We start from the raw sequence: 22017 nt of genomic DNA on the forward strand, positions 1-22017 counted from the left end.
CAAATTGAAATAGATAACAAAAATGGAAAATGAACTTCAAATTCGAAAATATTAAAGAAAAAGCATGAGGCCCTTGTTTGGGGACGAATCTTTGAAATCGAAGACAACAGATTTTACGAGAATGGAAATCGTTAAGTTTCTGACCTAGATTTTATGATGAAAATATCAAGTGGTTCAAGAGTCAAGATTCAACAGTCAAAAGTCTAGTTTCAAAAGTCAAAAGCCAGAAGTCTGAAGACAAGGATCAAGAGTAATGAATCAGTGGTCAAAAGTTATGAGGCAAGAGTCAAAAGTTAAGAGTTAAGAGACAAGCAGCCCAGAGACAAGTTTTTAGAGTTTCCCGAGTCAATTATTGAAAGTCGAGATTCGAAAATCTAGTCCGGTGACAAGAATCAAATGTCATAAATGATGAGCGGCCATGAGTTAATAATAAGGGGAGAATGAGGATACTTGATCCCTGGGGATACTTGATTCTTCAGCTATATCTCGAAACTGGAATGTCGTACATAGATAAAATAGTCTAGAAAAAATTCCTGAACAGAACATAACATCAAACCTGTTATCTCAAATAATTTAAAAAAAATGTTTTTGAGTTATTGCACTTTGTTTGAAGAATCTAATCAAATGTGATTTGAAGATATTTTGTTATCTTTTTTTAAAATGTTTCCCACACGAAAAATTATCATAAAAATATTTATTCCGATATGTCAATCGTAAGAGTATAATATGAACTTCTTAATGTCATATTTTCAAAGCAACAGTAAACACTCAATTTTTTTAAAGAAAAAGTTTTCGCTGTTATGGGTTCACTTGATCCCCCGAGTCCAAAAAGATATATTTTTCTTCTGAATGGATGTTGATCATTGCTACTCACGAAATTTATGATATTTATCCAATGACTTATATTTATAAAAAAAAAAAAACCGTGATAAAAAGGATTCAAAAAAGTGCTTTTATCTGAAAATTAGAAAACTGCGCCTCTAAGTATGCAATGAATATAGGGTAGTAGACAAACTTTTAGAATTCTTTTTGTCTGACACTTATAAACTGTGAACTTTCATCTTAAGAATTTGCGTGATTTTTGTCAAAGCTTAGGGAACCCTGATTGAAGGATCATGTCTTCTTTAGTAAAAGATCAAGTCTCCTTTATTTTTCAAAATATCACAATTTTTTGTTCCCACGAAAATGCTTCCAGTTCATTTACGGGTTCAGGTGTCGATCTAACTTTTGTACCATATAAACTTGCCTGGTCCCGAAAAAATGCAACATTTTTTTGGAAAGTTATGTAACACTTACATATGCAAAATTAGCAGATAATCTGGTTTTTGAAATACCTCCAAAACATTAATAACATCGACAACAAATTTTGCGCACTACTAGCGCTATCTTCCACACTTATGGCGAGAGTTACATTTTTTAAAATGTCAGGTCCTATAGAAGACATTTCTTGTTTTCTGTAATCTTTCCTTCGAAAAACTAAAAATTTTCCTTTTGAGAGTGGTTTTGACAGGTATTGAAGATATTTTTCCTTAACCGCAAAAACAATATTTAACCGCATCACATTTTTTGCGTCGAAGAATAATGCAATAAATCACCAAAACAAAATACAAGAAGTTTGTTTTGGAATCAAAAACAAAACAGCAAAATGATCCATAATTTTCACGACCATTTAAAACTTAAATACATGTATTTTATCTCTGAGCCTAAATTAGAAGAATCGAATCAACATCGACTGCTTTGGAACGAAGGAAGGACTTGCCAGCTGAGGGACGGAAGGAAATACCATCCTGACACGGGTGTGTAAGTTATGGAAGTCATCTGGTAAGTGGTTTTTGAATATATTATTTTTACAATGAAAATGCATAATCGAAAGTTGTGAAAGTTTTTTTTTTCTTGGAAATCGAAATGAGTTTGCCTAAATGAAAGCTTGAATTTAAATGATCAATTCAATCATAATGCTTATCGGATCGGACTATTTGTTGAGAGTAAAGATTGAAAGATGGGATCACTTTGAGTTACAATATCTTAACTATTTTGAATTTCATGAATGAAACTTTTTTTTATTGGAGCATTAATTTTGAATATGCACTAATTAGGATCGACTAGAATAGAATGGAGTTTTAACTCAATGGAGAATGTTTTTTTTCTCGGGAGAAATTGGTTCGTTTTTTTTCTGTTAAGTTTGTTAAAATCATTCATTCAGACTCGTGATTTTATGGCAGCTTTTTAATTATCGGTGTGTTGTGCGGAAAAGTTGTGGACAATAAGATGATTGTGTTTGTGAAGAATTCACCGGGTTGTGAACAGTCCATAGATCGATTCGAACTATAATTGGCAGTACACGTTTCGGAAAGTGAAGTTATGGTTTGTTTTACGCTTTGGGAATGATATTTTTGTACTTCATGAAAGAGCAAACTTTCGATTATTCAGAAGTTTTCTTATTTGAACACCAGTGTTAGAATTTTATAGTAAATGGGAGGATTAATATAAAAATAATGTTTAATGAAGCGCATGTTTAGGCTAATTTTATAGTCAAATTAGGAAACGTTTTCAAAATATTAAAATGCACTTACATTCAATATTATGACCAACAACTAGTTAAATCTAAATTTTTTTATTTATTGCATAACTCAGTTTCCTTATGCTTTTGTTGTTGATACAAGAAATTCAAACATATTTCAACAACGTTAAAAGTTGTTTCAGTACCAGAGCAATGAGTTAGTTCGTTTTAATGGTCTTTTAATATTTTTGAGAATTTAACATCAACATCTATATTCATTTGGTATTTAAAAATGTAACATTTATAAATAATTTCTTTACAGGATTACATGTCAGCACTCTGCACCATAACAATTATCTTCCTGATTTTTTAACCAACCATTTCATTATCTTGAATTTTACTCAAATGGAATTATTTTATCAAACTTAAACTATAATATTTCTTCAACAGTTTCAAGCATTGGTTTCTTTTAATCATTTTTGTTTTCCAGCATAAACACAACATTTATCACAAATCTGAATTTTCGAACGAATATTTTTACAATATGTTAAATCATACAAATTATGTATTCCATATTCAGCTTCTATCAAATCATCGGTAAACGCATTGCATATTCGTTTTTTAGTTTGAATCAATTTACCCGCAATTCTCTCTCTTATTAACAAAAATTTGATATTTTTGGTATTGATTAGTTAGTTTAGGTAGGAGTTTGTGCCAACAACCATAGCATTATTTAATATGTAGTAAAACCAATACCAACCAATACTGTTATTTATTTGACCTTGAACGAAATGGCTATAGTACCTACTACTATTTTACAGTTTTATGTCGTATGTACAAAAAATATTTTTTTTCCTGCAAATAATCACTAAAAAAATTTAGATCGAACTTAAAAAGGTTCAGGCTATCCAGAAACATGCCAAACAAAACAAATAAAAATAGAGAGGTATCAGCAAACTAATATGATGATTTCAGCATCATTTGTCATTGTTGCTTGAAAGCACAAGGAGTAATGGTACAACGGTAATCTTTAAGGGTAAGCGATTAATTAAGTTTAAATTTACAGAAATTTCGAGCTGAGGCATATCACATTTATGGTATAACCAAATTTACGGGCTCAACTATTTTTTATTTCTTCTAATAACATTTTCATAATACATTAAATTATATCATAGTATGTAAATCATCATGTTATTCGTAAAAAGTATACAGTATATTAACATTAAAACATAAATATTTGTAAATCCTTAAGATTTTCAGCTGGATCGCCACAGGATGAATAACAAGTAGAAAAGGAAAAATTTCGAACAATTTCTGCATCAAATGTTTTATTAACCATGTTTTTTCCAGAAAAATATGATAGCTATCTTCCAGTTTCCAACTGTTACGACCATTGTTCAATTTAAAAAAAAAATATCTACTATTTTTTTTCACCCATATTATTTATCTTCATCTATACCATAATAGTAACTATAATTGAAATCATAAACTAAATACATGTTCATTTTTTATTGGACGTATTAGGGTGCTAAGTTTATATAATTTGGCGATTATATTTATGAAGTTCCTAGATATGTCAACAATAAATGATGGAAAGACTAATCATAATTACATGACCCATTTGGTCATGCGGCTATGATTGGGCGGGGCTTATTGGCAATGAAAGTAGCCTCGGGATGTGCAGGTGCCATTCTGAAATGGGTTACTGGAATTTCAATAGAGCTAACACCACCAGCACCCGCGATTGAACAATTTTAATCAAACGGATTAATATTGGCTTTTTTGCATAACATACCTGCCAGCTCAGGGGGTCGTTGGATGGATTATACATACATACATACATACAAATCACCAAAACAAAATACAACTTCGCGAGACCTATGAAAGGTAAGCAAGTACCAGTGAAGGCTTTCTTTCTTATTTATTTGGCCGTTATAGAGATTTGCTATGAATGATACTCAAATTATCAAGCCCAGAGATCGTCATGAACATTTTTTTTTTATCTGGGGTCGTCCTTAAAGTATGAATCCCATTTTGAAACATTTTCCGGGTTTTATCTTTATAACTATTTCTTCATAAAATTGTGTGATCTTTGATTACTGGGAGTTTCCCCTGATGAAAAAATATCAAGATGTTAAGGGATGCCCCCTGACTTTAACTCATTTTGTTTTTATAAGACATTTTATCAAATTTATATTAAAAAAAAAAGAAGAATTACGTAATCAAGTCGAACTACAAATCAAAATAAACTATATTTTTTTCTTCATAACTCTCATAAGATCCTACTTCCACTTTTCTTGATTGAAAAATATTCTCTCCAAAAGAAATTATGCTTTATTTCTCATGGATTTGTTGCCTTACCAATTTATTTTTTCATTTTGTTCAAAAGGACAGAAATCTCAAACATCAAATTATGAAAAACAATTTTTAAAACTCTAAATTGTGTGATACCTCGGATCAGATCCGTGCGAAAACCCGTTCATCGGGGAGGGGGCTGGTTTCGAAATTCTTTTTAAGGTTGATATAATAACAACACCAAAAATGCACAATAAATAAGGAAATTGAGTTCTAAAACAATTTTCTTACTCATTTACCATCACTTAAATTCGAAAAAATAATAAATTTTACTAAAACGAATCAAAGTAAATCAGAATCAAAGTTTCGAAACAAGGTTATTTCCGGGAAGTTATTAATAAATTATTAAAAATGATAATTCTTATTCTGAATTAGAAATTTCAAGTCAATTTTTTTCAATGCCACGTATGTGAATAAAAATTTGGAATAGAACCAGAATTTGGACATTAAAATCAGTGCACTGAAATAGAATACATAAAAAATCGAATGTGAAAAGAAATTAAATCCGAATTCTAAGACCTGGTCAGAAATCATTTTTTCTAATACAAAGATACAAGAAAAAACTATTTAAATTTATTTCAAGAAAGCCAGGAATCAAAATCAGAGAATAAATCCTTTTTTATCTGCAAATTCTTCCAATATGAAAGGCTTAAAAAGTTCATGCTTGATTGAAGTTTATAATAATGACTTTATATATTTAAAATACAACTTGAATAATTTATCATCACTGACAAAGTACAGTTTAAGGAATGAGTCATTTTTTGAGTGATAAAATACGAAACTGATTTAAACAAAAATAAGGAATTTAAAGTTTTGATGTAAATATTGACAGCACAAAGCAAATGCTAATTTAGTTAACGTTACCAATTGAAATAATGCTAAAAATTTGTTACTTCGAAACATTTTTCGAAATATTCAAAGATTTATAACAAAAAATGATGATTTTTTTTTCGATTAAAAAGAGATGATTTAAAATAATTAAAATATATAAAACGTTTATAAAACTTGCAGCGCAGTGACAGTTTAAAATTCAAACTTTGAATATTATGTAGCCGTTAGTGGAATCATTGGGTCCTTGAAAGCACAAAGAAAGAAACTTACTTTTCTTATATGAAAAAAAAAAAAATAAATAAATAAATATATTTATATTTATAGGATTCCAAAAAGATTCTGTTTTCCAAACACAAAAAATCATAGTTGAAAAACAAAGGCAAACTTATCAAAACAATATATTGTTTTTTAAGTTTGACTAAAAAACCGGATAATTAAAAAAAAATACAACAAAAATTTGTAAATTTATGTGAAAATAAAAAAAGTTAATTTTATTCAGTGGTAGAAGTTACGATCTTTAAGCAAGAACATTTCAAGAACATGAAAATGAATTTTTTTTGCATGGGGAAAAAGTTGACGAAAATGCTTCTAATCCAAATCTACTCGCTCATTTTAATTATCTTTTATTTCTTCATACTTTCTTTTATTATTTTTATAATTAACGGCGATTAAACTCTTCACAAATTAGAATATAACATAATATATAATGAAGATTGGAAAAGATCAAATTTACCATTCAAGGAAGATTTTTTTTTCTATTCTATTCTATTTAAATTCTTTATTTTATTAAAGAATAATATTTTGATGATGATGATGATGATGATGATGAATAACCTAAAAAACTATCTTGAAATTTGGAAAGAAAAGTACGTCTGACATAAATGAAAAAAAGTATAAAAAAAGGTTTTGCTTTTTAAAATACATATCTAAAATTCAAAGTTGTTAACACTCATTTAAAAATTCATTTTTAATCTATTATTTTAGTATTGGGAAAAAAAACGAATAGAAAACTTTTTTCGCAGAAGTCAAACTTTCTTGCGGTTATGGAGATAGTTGATAAAAACCTTGATTTTGAAGTTTTTTTTTTGTAATATTTCAAAGTCATGTCAGAAAAGCGCAAAATTTTCCTTATTAATTTTGACCTATTTTTAAAAGTTTCAGGCCACCAAAACTAAACAAAATTGGCTCTTTGAATCTTTCCTCAGAAAAATGTGAATTTTGTAGCCTTGTGTTATTTATCTATTCACTTTTCAATGTGAAGTTGAGCAACAACACAAAATAAAGTTTAGGCCTAAATTGATTTCTTGAATATTTCATATCAAATACAATTTGAAATGATTAAAATATTTTTTTTACCATCAAAGTGATTAGTAAGAAAGTCATGGATGAACTTAAATACATACACTTCTAAAAAACAGTTTTGAAGGCGAGGTAGAAGTTTTGTGTGTCGAGATTCAAGTTTCAATACCAAAGATTTATTGATATGTTAATAGCATCTGACAATTTAAATTAAGTTTGTGAGCGTATAGTGTCGTAGAATAAAATGACTTAGCCCGGAGTGATATAGGATTGAATACCACCGGAAGCGAACTTATTTTCTGACATGTTTTTCAACAATTATTTTTAATCACCTTTTGATGAAGTAATTTGTAGCTTTAAGCGCTGCAGTGAAATTACCTAGTACTTTAAAACAGTCACAGCCGTAGAAAACTGTGACAACCAAACTTTTATACGAGGTTTTTACAAAAAAAAAACTTTTTTTTACAATTTTTTAACACTTGGCCTACTGTGATCACATTCAACTCTATCTAATGAAAGAGATTAGTCAAATATTGTGATTCAAACAATTTTTCCTTTGATGCTAGAAAGATTCGATGTATCGTTGTAGCTTTAGAGAGTTTCGAAATAATGCACTTTTCCAAGAAAAATATACTTTTCTTAAAAGCTATTGATCTTCGTCTGTAATTCTTTTTATTTTCATATTACCCTTTCTATCCTCCTCTTTCTTCTAAACAAGTGTTAAGCTAAGTATTCAAATTGTAAAAATACAAAACGAGTTTGGCTCCTTAAAGCCTAAAGGTATGAGCCGTTCCAAACAAAGAATTTACAAAAAAAAAAGAAAAATATCAAAAATGTCAGTTTACCAAATTTTGAGAAATCATAGAAAATCAAATTTCATAATATTGTGCTGAAATTTGAGATTTAATCACTTGAAAATTGTAAAGAAGAAAAAACTGAAAACATTATGGCTAAATGATGGCTAAATCAAAGAATTTTTTTTGCTGATGGCCATCGATAACCCACTGTGCCCCGGTTGTATCAAACGCGATGATAACAAACAGAGAAAGCTCCCTAAGCTCCCTTAAACTTAGAACGGATCGATGGATCTGTTCTGCGTTTAAGGGAGCTTTTCTGATCGATCACATACCATCTTTTTGTTCGTTCGCACTACAAGTTTCCGCTTGTTAATTTGATAAATTTATGTATACAAAATTAAAACAGAAGGATTTCTAGATATTTATCACAACACGACATTGTATTCCAGCTTGATCGTGTGAACAGCCTCAAATTGAGGCACCGTTTAATTGTCGTGATAGCGAACAAGCTTTTCCGATTATGTACTTTTTAATGTAACAACGATAAGCACATCAAATTTGCATGACAGTTTTGTGGGTGCTACTCTAAAAGCCGCATCGTCTTAGATCGAATACAGATATCAACGACGAAGCAACAGAAGAAAATGGAAAAAAAAAACATACCGAAACGATAACAATGTGGGTACGATAAAAAGACGTTAATTGCTCACCAACTTGCATCACTTTCACATCTTTTGCTGCATGGAGGATAGAGATAGATAAGTTTTGAGACACGCACAGCACACAGACACCACGACAGACCCACCACCCAGAAGGAGGTTAGATTATGGAAGCTTTTGTCGACTCAGTTCGGTTGAGTTTGGGTTCGGTTATATTGAAACAACAATGATTACCGGGGATAGAAATATAGAAAAAAAAAAATTGAACATACAAATGCCACCCAATGAAGGTAGGAAGGGTATGGGATGAACAAAGAGAAAAAAAAGAGTAAAAAAGTCAGACATGAGAAAACGACCAACAACTTAATTTTTATATCTACTACCTACTTTAAGATAATAAGAAAAAAAAGAGAGAAGCTAGTGTCTACGAGATTTATGCTTAAAGTGGGCGGTAGGAGGTTGTGAGAACTTAGATACCAGAGGGCTTATAATTGGTCACCTGATGCAAGTGCAAGTTATGATATGGAACAGCCAAAAAGTTGTGATAGTGACGAAGATGATGGTTGCAAATGGGAAAAGGGTTTCAAATCAGTAATTTAAAAAAAAAATGTGCAGGTTTAAAAACCGACCAAAACTATTTCTCTTGAAAACTTATTTAGAAAACTCATTTAAGAAGCTAGAGTATGAAATGACAAAAATCATTCAATGAAAGATAAACTTCAGTGTCTTCTGGTAGCATATGGCCAATTTTTTTTTAATTAAAAGCTTATTTTTTCAGAACAACCTTTTCAAGCAATAAAGGTGGTAAAGATTTTAGTAAAATGTAAAAACCCTATCTAAAAAACGAATAATTTTCTACCCTCAGATTTTTCTCTGTAATCGATTTTAGTCAAAATTGGTCAGGTACATCAGGATAAACATATTTACATCTTTTTGCCAAATTTCAAGTTGTTTTTTTTTTTTTTTTTTTATTATTATTTATTGAACAAATTATTACATCTACAGTTGTGTTCGGAATACATTCACCTTTTTTCTAAAATAAACTAATGCCTAATCTGTATTATGTTATCTACTTAACATAGCTCCTGATTACTGAGCTAAGAAAGATAGATTATCAGTGCTGCCTTTGTTGTTTCGATTTTGATCGAGCGCGAGTGAGCGCACTCTGAGCTTCCAAGAAACTAGGAGAAGATGGAATTATCACTAGTCCCGAATCTGATTCCGTTGATGTTTCGGATCCATTCCTGTTATTAGTCTTTATTTCATTCCGACCACGTTTCGCTCGCTCCGTCTGTTTTCTCAAAGATGCAGAATCCATCTCCTCAGTCTCTGAGTCGCTTCTCTCACGCTCTGGATCGATTGCTTTTTCCAAAGGTTTCGACCGATGTTCTATTTCTTTTCCGGCATTGCTAGACTCGTTTCCTGTCTCCTCAGCTACCTCTCCCTTTTTCTGACTGCACGAACCTCCTGATACGACTTCCAATGCTTCTTCTTGTACGATGTTTCCAGAATTGTCCTCGTCAGTAGCCGTCGCTAAACAGCGACTCGGTCCCGCAACAATGTCGCTATATCTCAGAACCTGATGACTTAACCTTTTCCCAACAGCGATACGCTTAGGACAGTTCGCTTTAATATGTTCTTTGCTCCCACAAACAAAACACTTATTTACAAGCCCCTCGTAAAACACGCGGGCTTGAAAATTTTGCACGTGCACTGTCGCAGGAATTTCACAACTTATTTCCATATGAATTCCACGCACACCTGTCCAGATTGGGAATCCAGTTTCCGTTCCGTATTTTTCCCTTACCATTCGTTGTATAACACCGAATTTCGCAAAAACATCCGATATCTCTCTATCATCTATCTCTGGTGGTAAGTTGAAAATTCTTACGTATTTGAACACGCTAGATGCTTCAGATAAGGTAACGATGGTTGAACTTTTCTCGCTGTAACCGAACTCCATCGAAGATGGCAACCGTTTCAAAGTCTCTTTTAGAAGATTTTCACTGTTAAATTTTAAATATACACTGTGCTCCTTCGGTTCTTTATACATTGCTAATAAATTTTCACTTACTAAGTTCATTTTAAGTTTAATGAAATTAAAGATTTCAAATACTGAGGGTTCAGATTTCCCCGGACCAAAATATATTCTGAGCGAGTTGGTTCGCGCATCTTCCATTTTGGATCCCATTATCACACACAACTTCCAACTAGATATAAGCTATTGTGTAAAACAATAGCAAAATTGATCAGTAGCAGAGCTACTCAAGGCCAAGAGAAACGTCGTAGCACACAAAAAGACGACCACTCCACTTGAAGACCGAACACTAACTGTTTCAATAAAAATTGTCAAAGGTGAATACAACCTGAATTTTAAATATGAAATCTGAAAAACGTTTAACAATTCTAGTTTTGTTGGATCAATGTAGTCATTTCTTTTCTTGATATTCATCCTATATAGAATTAGGATATCATTTAAGTGTTTCTTGCTAAGGAACGTTATTTGATACTTCTACACAGGGTCCGTTGAAAAATTAGACCTACAATTTTGTTGTTTTCGAGGCCGAATAAATATTTTAGTTTTTTTTATCGATCGAATTTGGCTTATATAGTGCATCCGAGAATAAAATTATGATGTTGGCTATCGCCATAATTAAAATATTTAAGGGCCTTATTCAAAATCGAATTTCGAGATATTTTTATAAATGATAAAACTTATTTTCTTCTTTTTCCTGAACAGTAACACGATTAAGTTAGAATATGATTAGAAGTATTAGAGCAAGGATCAAAAGAGCAAGAGGCGTTGAGAGTTACGATGCCGAATGCCATTTGGCCGAAAATCATTTGGCCGATGGACGTTAGGGCGAATGAGTTAAATTAGGCCGAAAGGACGTTAAGCCGAAAGAATGTTTGGCCGAATGATCATAATGTGAAATGGTTATCAGGCCAAATGATCATTAGGCCGAATGGACGATAAACCGAATGGCCATTAAACTGAATGGAAGAAAGGCCAAAAGGTCGAAAGTTTTAGAAGTTTGGCCGAGGCAGCGTACATTCTAACTTATATAAATAGGCCAAGTGACCATTCGGTCTATCATGCAGATAACCGTTAACATGTCTTATCGGCCTATCATCCGTTCTACCTTATGAACATTCGGCCTAATTACCTTTCGGAGTAATGACCATTTTGCCAAACATAAGATTGCCAGAAATTCTTTTGCACTTATTCGGGCCGGACTGTTCTGGGCTATTTTATTTAAAAATCTGGCCGAATCCGGACATTTGATTTCAAAGTTTTCAACTCAAAATCCAATGGTCAAAACTCAGCAATTATTAAACCAAAATCAAGAAAAAAACGCTTCAAAATTTTTCTTATCGAAACGCATCAACGGAGTCATAATTTAGGTTTCCTAAAACTGTTCATAGTTATTTTGATAAAATTTGATCTTAGTTTTTTTTTTGGACTCAAACATCTGAAATTCAAAATACCCAAGCAAGTCCGGGTAAATTCGGACAATCTAGCAAGCTTAGCCTAACAAACATTCGGCCTAGTGACCATTCGGCCAAGTGACCTTCGCATTTTCGGTCTTTCGCATTTACGGTCTTCGGGTTATATACTGCTCTGAAACCTTTTCAAAAAAGGGGGCCTTATTTCCGTTGATCCATTTTTACATACTGAATATTTATTGAAAACTTAAAAATGCACTCAACAATTCCCAAAGCTTCAGATTGTTCGACTGATTTTTGCTCAAGATTTGCAGTTTCGCAAAAGAATTTATCTATTCAAGAGATTAATTGATGAAAATACCTTTTTCATGAAGGTAGGATGTACATAATTCCTTAAGCAATTCATCAATCTTAATGAAACATTCACATCACATTTGAATGTTTCCAAACAAAATTTAAGCTGAAAGACTTTGTTGACCAAATTCAGTTTATCGAACTTATTACAATTTTTTTAGGTAATAAGGATCAAATAACACTTCACTAAGGAGGTTTCCATTTCTGAGAAAATTCTACATAAGAAATGTAGAGTATATCAGGCCTTCCCACCTGTGTCTTCGATTTTTTTTTTGGGATTTGGGGCCAAATTTTCCTAATGTGCAATTTCGTGACAATCTATATATATAAAAATGAATGTTTGTCTGTCTGTCTGTTCCCTATAGACTCGGAAAGTACTGAACAGATCATCGTCAAAATTGGAATCTAAGGGTTTTTGAGGCCGGGGATGGTTTCTGTAATAGTCAAAACTCCATCCGACTTAAGGGAGGGAGGGCTTCCATACAAAGTTTGTAGTTTTTCGAAACAAATTAAAGTCATGACATCCATTTTCTCGAGATTTTTTCTTCCTTTGGGCGGTTTGTTTTTCGTCTCCAAGGTCGAGGCGTCGAGCCAACGTCGCAAAAGGATAGTAACCCAGGCATAGCATACTGATCAGTGGGAATATTTTGGCGCGTATTTCTCAACCAAGAATATTTTCAATGCAAGGGGTGGCGATATGAAGCCTTGATGTGATTTTTTTCTACTTGATTCCTAGCTCATTAGTAACAGCACATGGTTATAAATGACGCCTAGATGAGACCCAGATTGACATTTTGTCGATCGAATAAAACATACCTATACATTTTTTTTGCCAAAATCTGAAATTGAAAAGTCATGTCATCCATTTTTAGAGATTTTCTTTTATTTGAGGGGTTTGTTTTTCGTCTCTATGGTCAAGCAAACGTCGTCGCAAGGGGATCGGATAGTAACTAAAGCATACTATTCATTGATCGATGGAAAAATTTAACAATCAGGCGCCTAAACCAAGTACCTATGTTTCTTATGCACGTGGGGGCGATATGCAACCTAGATGTGTTTTTTTCTTGCTTAATTGCACTTGGTAATAAATGACGCCTAGATGTGACACGGATTGGTATTTTATCAATCGAATCATAACCAATTGAAAGGTTCGCAAAAATACTTCCATATTTAGTTCGTGTTAATGTAGGTAGCATTCGACTTTTCATTCAAGGAACATTAGAACATATTCAAAACTTTTTCTGTTAAAAAAAATAAAAATTATGTTTTTTCCTAGAAATTGTTACTTCGGCCCAAAACACAACTGAAACGAATTTAGAAATGAAACTGGGAGCTTTTTATTTTAAGTAATTCTGAACAAACCATTGTACTTTTTTATAACATATCAATTCAAGTACGTACTTTACATGAAAAGTGTTTTTGTGTTACATGGCTGCATAAAAGAGACTTTTGATTCGCTTCGTTTTTGAAAAGCGAGAATTTAGAACTGATATTTAACTGGACGCAAAATTTTGATGAGAAATTTTTAGTATACCCTTAAAGTGTTAAAAACAATATTCCCTCCTGTCAACTTATACGGTGGGGCAAGGACAAACGTCGAACTTTTAAGAAATTCATCTTCAAAATGATTCAATATGTTGGGAAGACCAGAAGGAGTATTCTGAATGTTGAAACTGAAGCGGATATTGAAAAATCTTAAATGTCTTTGTAAATGACCTTTGTCATTCCCTTTGAACGGCATTTGTTAAAAGTGTAGTAAAACATAAATTTATACTGCAGGAATACTACAATATCACTGAAACTTGATAGAACAGAAAACAGGAATACGTATTAAATCCATTTTAAGGCCATTACTCTGACGCATCTGTAAATAAGCTTTGCATTGACACTTGCCCAAATATACGGGACAAATGTTGGCTTAAAAATTTGTTTTTGCCATCATTTTTGAATATTTGACTTTCTGCAACTGATATTTTTTTGAATATTTATATTTTTTGCCGTAGTAAATTTATTAAAAAAAAGAAATTTGCACTGTATTTAATACATAACTGATTTGAAATATTTTTCATTACCATGATAAGTGCTGTTTTGGAAAACTACTAGCTATAATGTCTTATGTCCACGGGTTTTGAATATGGCAAAACATTTTTTCAACCTAATTTTGGCGCGAAAAGGATAGATATTCAAACTGCTTCGTAGGCGAGGATGGTGAAAAAAGCTGTTTGAAAAAGGTTATTAAAAATCCTTTTCATCGTTTTTTTTTTCAAATTTCTATACCATATTTTTTCAACTCCAAAAAATACCCCAAATGCTCTCTAAAATCTAAATTTGAATAAATTTTTACAAATTACACTTATTTTCGGAAGGTGTAGCAAAGCACAATGGGTCAGCTAGTATTTTTATAAAAATCAACCAATTCGGAGGACAATCTTTAGGTTCATAGCATTAAATATTGAGTTAATGATCGGGATAAAAAAAATCAATGATTTGGCAATAAACAAATACATGTATTTTAATATGTATTTTTTATCATAATAAGCATTCCAGATTACTTGGTTTTATCCGGGCTCAACCGTATTTCTATGAAACAAAATCGGAAAAGCACTATCCCGGATTTATTGACAATATTAGCCAATCCTAACCAAAACTCAAATTTTGCACGTCTATTTATGGTTTTTGCGTCAATAAACAAATTTTTTGAATTTACAACAAATGTATTTGAACTTTTTTAAACTCAGCAAAACAAACTTGCAATCATTATTTGGAATTGGAATTTGGAATAACTAAATTTGCCACAATAAAAATGAATTTGTATGTGTCTTGCTTTTTCTTGATATTTTATGAGAAATACCTGGATTTTGGCCGGATTTGATTTGAAAATTCTGAAATCCAATGCACGGATTTTGAAAAGTTTTTGGGTAAAAATTCGGGATACCTTTAGAAAAAAAAATCTGGGAAGTTACTACAATAATTATTAAAAATATCTGAGATAGAAAGTGTGCTACAAAAATGCAATCACCAATCTCAGAGTGACAACATATACTGTACCTAATAAACTTAACAATCGAAGACTTTATTTGCTAATGATTGCAGAAACGAAGCTGAGTTGCATGTAAGCTGTGAGCAAGGTTGCCGAAATCACAGAAAAATCTGTAATTTCACAGAATTTTGAGCAAATTTTCATCACAGAATCTGTGTCACTAAAATGTTAAAAAGTCCTAATTTATCATGCATTTTCAATTAAATTAAAGGCAATAGCAACACAGAAAACCATTACAGAATTCTTGGGTAAAATCACAGAAAGTTGGAACTTTTTCCTCAAAAACACAGAATTTTTTTTCGGCACCTTGGCTGTGAGTACTTCTGATTTGATGGACTCGCCTTCTACAACAATTATTATTGATGCTTGAACGTTGCGAAAGATTTTAATCGTGATTTTATTTATGGTAAAATTGTACTTTCCTAGTAGGCGAATGGAAAATCAAAAAAATCGGATTTTAAACTCAAAAATATAGCAGCAAAATAAGAAAATAAGAATTTTTTTGCGAAACTTTTACTTAAGTAAACGTTTTGTGAAAAAGCATAGCATCGAGACATCGGTGACTCATAAAACTAATTTTAACAAATCAACAAATATTCGACTGCTAAACATCTTGTGAAAGATAATTTCAACCATTTTCTTTGAAAGAACGATGCTTTAAATATTTAGTAAACGGAACTTTTACTTTAACGGTTGATTATTTAGGACGATTCTTTCAAATTTTTTGTATGATGATGTTCGATGAAATTTTATGTTTATTTTAACGACTGGATAGTAATATGATAAGAAATTTAAAGCAAGCAAAATAAATCTGATCGCATTATGACAAGCTTTCATTAGAAGTAAAGGGTGTGTCATATCACATTGCATCACGAAAAAAAGCTGTAGAAATTTAATTTTCAGGAATTATATCTACAGCTTTCACTTATAATCAGATAGGAGTGTATAGATCACGTTGGCCATGCTTCACTGTCAATTTTTCGAAAATTTGGAAAAATGTCGTCAAACGAAAAAGAGCGTCGTGAATTAATACTGGGCACTCATTTCGACAATCCGGAGTTGTCACATCGGGACATCGGTAAGATGGTGGGAATCGTCCAATCCACGGTCAGCAGAGTACTAAAATGATACTTCGAGAACCAGTTTAGACGTGATCCGAGAAGTTCGGCCCGGGATGTCGCCAAAAAGCTGAATTTGTCAAGTTCATTCGTCCAGCGGACCAAGCAGCGGGAGGGTCTGCGTACATACAAGGTTTAGAAGCTCATTACCGCGACGAAAGGCAAAACATGGTGGGGAAGACGCGAGCCAGGAAGCTGTACACCGAAATGCTGACGAAGCCGCGTTGCCTGGTTATTGGACGACGAAACCAACGTCAAAGCGGACTTTCGTCAGCTGCCGGGCCTGTTGTTCTTCACCGCAGAGGACAAATTCAGCGTTCCGGAGGAGATTCGCAAGCAGAAACTATCCAAGTTTGCCAAAAAGTACATGGTGTGGCAAGCGATCTGCTCTTGCGGAAAGCGGAGCGCCCCGTTCGTGACGACCGGCATGGTAAACGGGCAGGTTTACCTTAAGGAGTGCCTACAGAAGCGTTTATTACCACTATTGGCACGATGGCTCGACCATCTTCTGGCCGGATCTTGCTTCGTAATGGTGGCACGGGACGTGTTGGAGTGGTACGAAGCCAACGGGGACACCTTCGTGCCAAAGGGTATGAACCCACCCAAAGCCCAAAGCTTCGCCCAATAGAGAAATATTGGGCGATTATGAAGCATGCTCTCCGGAAGAACCCAAAAGTTATCAAATCAGAGGCGAACTTCAAGAGAAAATGGATTTCTGTTCAAAAAAACTACAACCTGACGATGTACAGAACCTTATGGACGGGGTAAAGAGGAAGGTGATGAGTATGCAGTATGATTAAAAAGAAAATGCAAAAAGTTGTTTTATAATTTTTATTTTACTGTCTAAAATTTTCAAAAAGATCGGTCTACTTGGAGGATTTCTACAGCGTTTTTTCCGTGATGCAATTTGATGAGACACGCCCTTTAATATAAGTGAACAGCTTTCGAATAGACAAATGAATCAAAAACGAGTTAAAAAACGACTGAATATTAGTGAAAATTTATACATGTTGTTATTGAAAACTCCCAAGCTTGAAAAGCTGGAATTTTAAATTCTATATCAAACTGTTTAAGTTTATTTAAAGTTATCATGTGTGAAAGAATAACGGGTGGCAACTAAAGTTTTGGAATTTCTCTTTCAAGATGTGAAAAAAAATCAAGTGTACTTGAAGAAGATTTGATTTATTGGAATTAAAGGTACATTGCCCATTGTTGAAAAAAAAAATTAAATAAAATAGTGAACAGTTTAAAACGGACCTTTATCGCCTATTTGCCGAAGCTTCCGTTTGATGTGGGAACAGGAGCGTTGTACGGCCTTCATGTCAACTTTGTGAATATATATCTCTTGATTCTACCCATCAATTGTTTGCAGTTCTTGGCTCTCCAATTATTTTTATACACAAATGAGCTCAAAGTTCCGAAAAAATCTTCAATTGAGCGACATTGAGGCAGATTTATCGAGCTGTGGTTCGTGTTCGAAAGAGGGAAGTGACTTTTGTGAAAAATCGTCTTCCTAAACAAAACCTTTTCCGGAATAATTCCGGATCATCCAGCGGCATTGGAATTTAGGAGTCGAAATGTAATACTTAGTGTATTCTGGGACACTTGTCTTCTTTCGGCTCTTAATTCCATTTTTTTTTCAATGTCTTGCCAATGTACTCGTGAGGACAACTTGGCGGAATCCCGTTGACTCAGTGAATTCTTGTTGTTGAAGGCACGATAAAGAGATCGTGGTTCTTTTGCGTCCATAATTTTCGCTGGTCTGCCACTTCCTTGCTTGCGAGTAGTTATTGGGAATTTTAGGATATGGTAAACAGTGGAAGCCGCCACATTTTTACTTTTAAAATGCTGTACCTTTTGCCGAGATTTTTGAGCAGTTCGTAGAACTCGCGAAACGTTTCTTGTTTCGACGGCATTTTTAGCAAAAACTGGGCAAACAAAAAAAAAATTGCAAAAAGAGGAGAAAAAATCTAACACATACACACTCTTATTTTTCTTTGAGCTTGTTTATAATTATTGGGGCCTCGAAAATATTCCAAAGTTTTTGGTTGCCACCCGTTATAACGACGCATGGTTTAAAGTTCGACGTTCATATCGCGATTGGGATTGACCTTCAACAAGAAAATTTAAGTGCCATAGTGCCTCAAAAGGCTGTAGCTTCCTTGACACTTGTTCAGGTTCAGTGGTATTTCGCAAAAAATGTCTAGGTGCTGCTCAATGATATGAGCCTTAACAACAGGTTAAAAGTGTGAACGATAACAACATCTTTTTGTTTAATCAATTTTGTTGCATTGAAACACCCTGTATTTTTACTATGATGTGAACCTTTTAATAAAAAGATCTGATAAGATTTTTTAGAGAAACTAACCAAAACTGTTAAATAAAACCAATAAATTCTTATAACTTATGATACAAAATGTGTGATATAACATTAAGACTTGTTATGAGGGATTCAACGATAAGTGAAAATAGTTGAATTGCAGTTTCAGTTTGAGAAATCTTAGTTCCCCATAAATAGAGTTCAAGTAACATTTGTTTGCAAAGCTTATCATGCCTTGATGTGCCTTGGAGGTTTTGGATGTTTTGTGCTGAAGGGATCAATAATAAAATTTGTTTCAAAAAAAAAAAAAAAGAGAAAAAACAAAATCCCCAAAATAGTCTACCTAATTGCTTTTTACCTGATTTCCGAGAGCGGCGGGTACTCGCAGATGCGGAACGTCTTCGAGTTGGAACCGACGGCGTAGATTCGCCCATTCGGATGGAATTCCGCGCACCGTACGGCTTGCACATCCTCTAGGCTGGTAACGGCCACGAATTTCGGTCGGTTTTGGTCGGACTGAAAGTGAAAGAAAGAAAGGAAAGACATGTTAGTTAGAGACATTGTGAAACTAGCGATTATCATCAATCAGTTCAAGAATTCCATAGAAAACCAATGAAGATTGCAGTCGGGGTAAATGTTAGATCCACTCTTATGTTCTTCTTGTTGAGGAGGGTATATTTCAAAATGTCTTGCGTTTTCCCTAAAAAGCATTGAAAGATCTTTTTTTATGCCTAAGAGAGCAGCACCTGTTGTAAAAAAGCTCTTAAGTTGAGAATGGAAGCCAGCATGAGCAAATGCTAATGATGACACTATGCTTCTGATGTTTGCAATGGTTGGATCTCTGTTTCTTCAAAAGCCGCTTTTATTGGATGGAGGCTGTCATGTGAACGAGACGAAATGCGTCTAGTCGGTAGGTACCTTGAGAAGTAAGCATTTCACCATGTTGGTTTTTAGTTGTTCAAGTGCAGTGATCCTCCATCTCCGGTTCATCACGATCGGTGGAAATGGAAGCAGCAGCGACTGAACGCACTAGGTACCTTGCCTTAACCGAAGATGAAGATGATGGCAAAGATTACAGTTCGAAGCATGGCAACGCGAACGAGCACGCGTGAGCACAACGCCAAACAATAGCTCACTTTTCGCGAGTTATGTTTTCTATCCAAGAGCAAGTTTACCCACATAAATGGCACAATGGAAGAAAAAGAAGAAGACACACCGAGAGAGCAGCACATATCGTACTGATTAATGCTCGGCCAAAACGGTGGCTTTGTTGTGTGATGGCTAACGAGCAGCGCGGTGGATCTTTATTGTTGTGTGGCTTCTTTCAATTTAGTTTTTTTTTTCTTTTCATTGGCAAGTGTATGCAAGTGTGGCCTAGTCATGGCCGTTGCGGTCATGAGCTTGGATCTTTGATGATGAGCAGTGGCCATGAAAAGAAACAAAAAAAAGAAGATGTACACACAATATGGGTCAGCGAGGCCACGCGTCTTCCGACATGCAACTTTTTACTTACGGGTGATGAACCTGAAGAGAGTTTCAAAATTTGAATGTGCCTAAGTGAAAACGAAAAAGTTCAATGATTAGGCACAAATCAATTTGTATCGCCTTTTAAACGGTGAAAGTGAACTATAGAAACGCGAATGTGATGGACATGTGCTGCAGAAGTGAAAATTCTGATGAATGGCTCTTGTCGGTGGTAACCTTTGGCTTATCAGTAGAGTAGATACCGTTGGATCTTCCGTAGAAGTGAATAGTCTCAAGCGATTGCACTTCGTAGATTAAAGGCAATATTTCTATTTTACTTACACTCTCACTTATGAACTAAAGTTAACATGGTTCAATACATTCAATTGGTTTTTTCTCAAAAAAAAAACTCATTCCGCATAGTGACATACGTTTTAATGAGCTCAAATTGGGACAGAATACTGAAAAATTTGACTGATTTACTACTTTAAAAAAAAGTAGCAACTATACAAAGAAAATGTCCGTTATTAAAAAGTTGTACATTTATATAAGGGTTACCAGATTGCCCGGTTTTATCCGGGTTTGCCCAGATATTTAATACAAAACTTGGGAACAGTCCGGCCTGGGCCGGTTACCCGGATTTAATTGAAAAATTCCCGGATTTTGCCCGGATCTATTCATTTTATTTGGCAAATCATACAAAAACCAAACAATAAACGCCTGCAAAACGAAATTTCTTGAGCAAATTTTATAGAAACAATCATGAAAGGTTGTTTGGAAATCTAAAAAACTATTCAAAATCGGTCGATGAGTTAGCTTAGCTTAGCTTAGCTTGATTAACTACTCACATCCACCTTAAACCGTTAAACCCGAAGTGCATAGTTATAGAAAATGGATTACTTCCTCCAAAATCAAAATCAAAATCAACAAGTTCCACATCGCCAATGGCTGCTACTCAGTGATTGACCGAGGCCATCAATTTTGTTCAGAGGTCAAATGAATGGTGCTTGGGATTAGCAATTCACAAAACTAATGCTCTCTCTTAGAACGTCAATAACGGCGCCGGCCACGTCCTAGTAGTCAATGGATAGATTGGAAAAAAAAGAAAGGGATGAACTATTTATTTTGTGCATTAGGACCGAGGTCACCTCTGCATTCTAGCAAATTAATTTTGGTTGGGACTGAGTAAAAGGAATTAATTGGGAGACACTTTTGACAAGTGTTACGGTGAACCATAAAAATTATTTTCCTTACTCCTATTAGCTCCTATTCGAAGCTTTCAGTTGATACGGGGGCATGAGGTTGTTTAGTGTAATGATGACAAAAATATAACTACTATCACTAAGTGCCTATTTTTCATGAACATTTCTAGTATCTTTCCCCAACATAAATTTGTAAAAATGAGCCTATAGTATGTATAACCGTAATATCCAGTGACATATCAAGTCGACGATTTACCTTCTTTTTAATTTCACAAAACCATCTCTTAAAAAAAGTTCATCAATTCAAAATGCTCATCGTAAAATTATGATACATAGCTCTGTATTTTAAGTTATTCTTTTTGTAACTAGATGACACATTTTTAAATCTAATTTTTCTCTTTAATTTTTAATACATCGAATTTTAAATATTTTTCATTAAATAAAAACAGTCCTACATGAAACAGGGTTGTGAAAGTTAGGTAGGAAATTTCCTACTGTCTAATTAGGGAAACGATTAGCGATTGCTCCATGCATCATGTCACTGACCATGACAAAATATGCGTACGTGCTTATGATCACAGTGCGAAGAATTGTTATTGGGCAATGTAATATGTAAATGTTTTCAAAATGA

The 22017-nt window shown here is 33.6% G+C and overlaps 1 protein-coding gene across 2 annotated transcripts in view; it reads right to left on the bottom strand.

Annotated features, from left to right (window-relative positions):
• The window catches only part of LOC129751136 (WD repeat-containing protein 47), a 309466-nt gene that overhangs the window by 7540 nt on the left and 279909 nt on the right, over positions 1 to 22017 (bottom strand). Inside the window, exons 6-7 of one of the 2 annotated variants that reach the window (XM_055746455.1) lie at positions 19079 to 19236; positions 8493 to 8519 (exon numbers count right to left, since the gene is read on the bottom strand). In XM_055746455.1, the coding sequence (XP_055602430.1) occupies positions 8493 to 8519; positions 19079 to 19236 (185 nt within the window). The remainder of the gene's footprint in view (positions 1 to 8492; positions 8520 to 19078; positions 19237 to 22017) is intronic. The other variant, XM_055746456.1, reaches the window with a different exon arrangement.

Source organism: Uranotaenia lowii, chromosome 3 (genome assembly GCF_029784155.1).
Source record: "Uranotaenia lowii strain MFRU-FL chromosome 3, ASM2978415v1, whole genome shotgun sequence".
NCBI lineage: Eukaryota > Metazoa > Arthropoda > Insecta > Diptera > Culicidae > Uranotaenia > Uranotaenia lowii.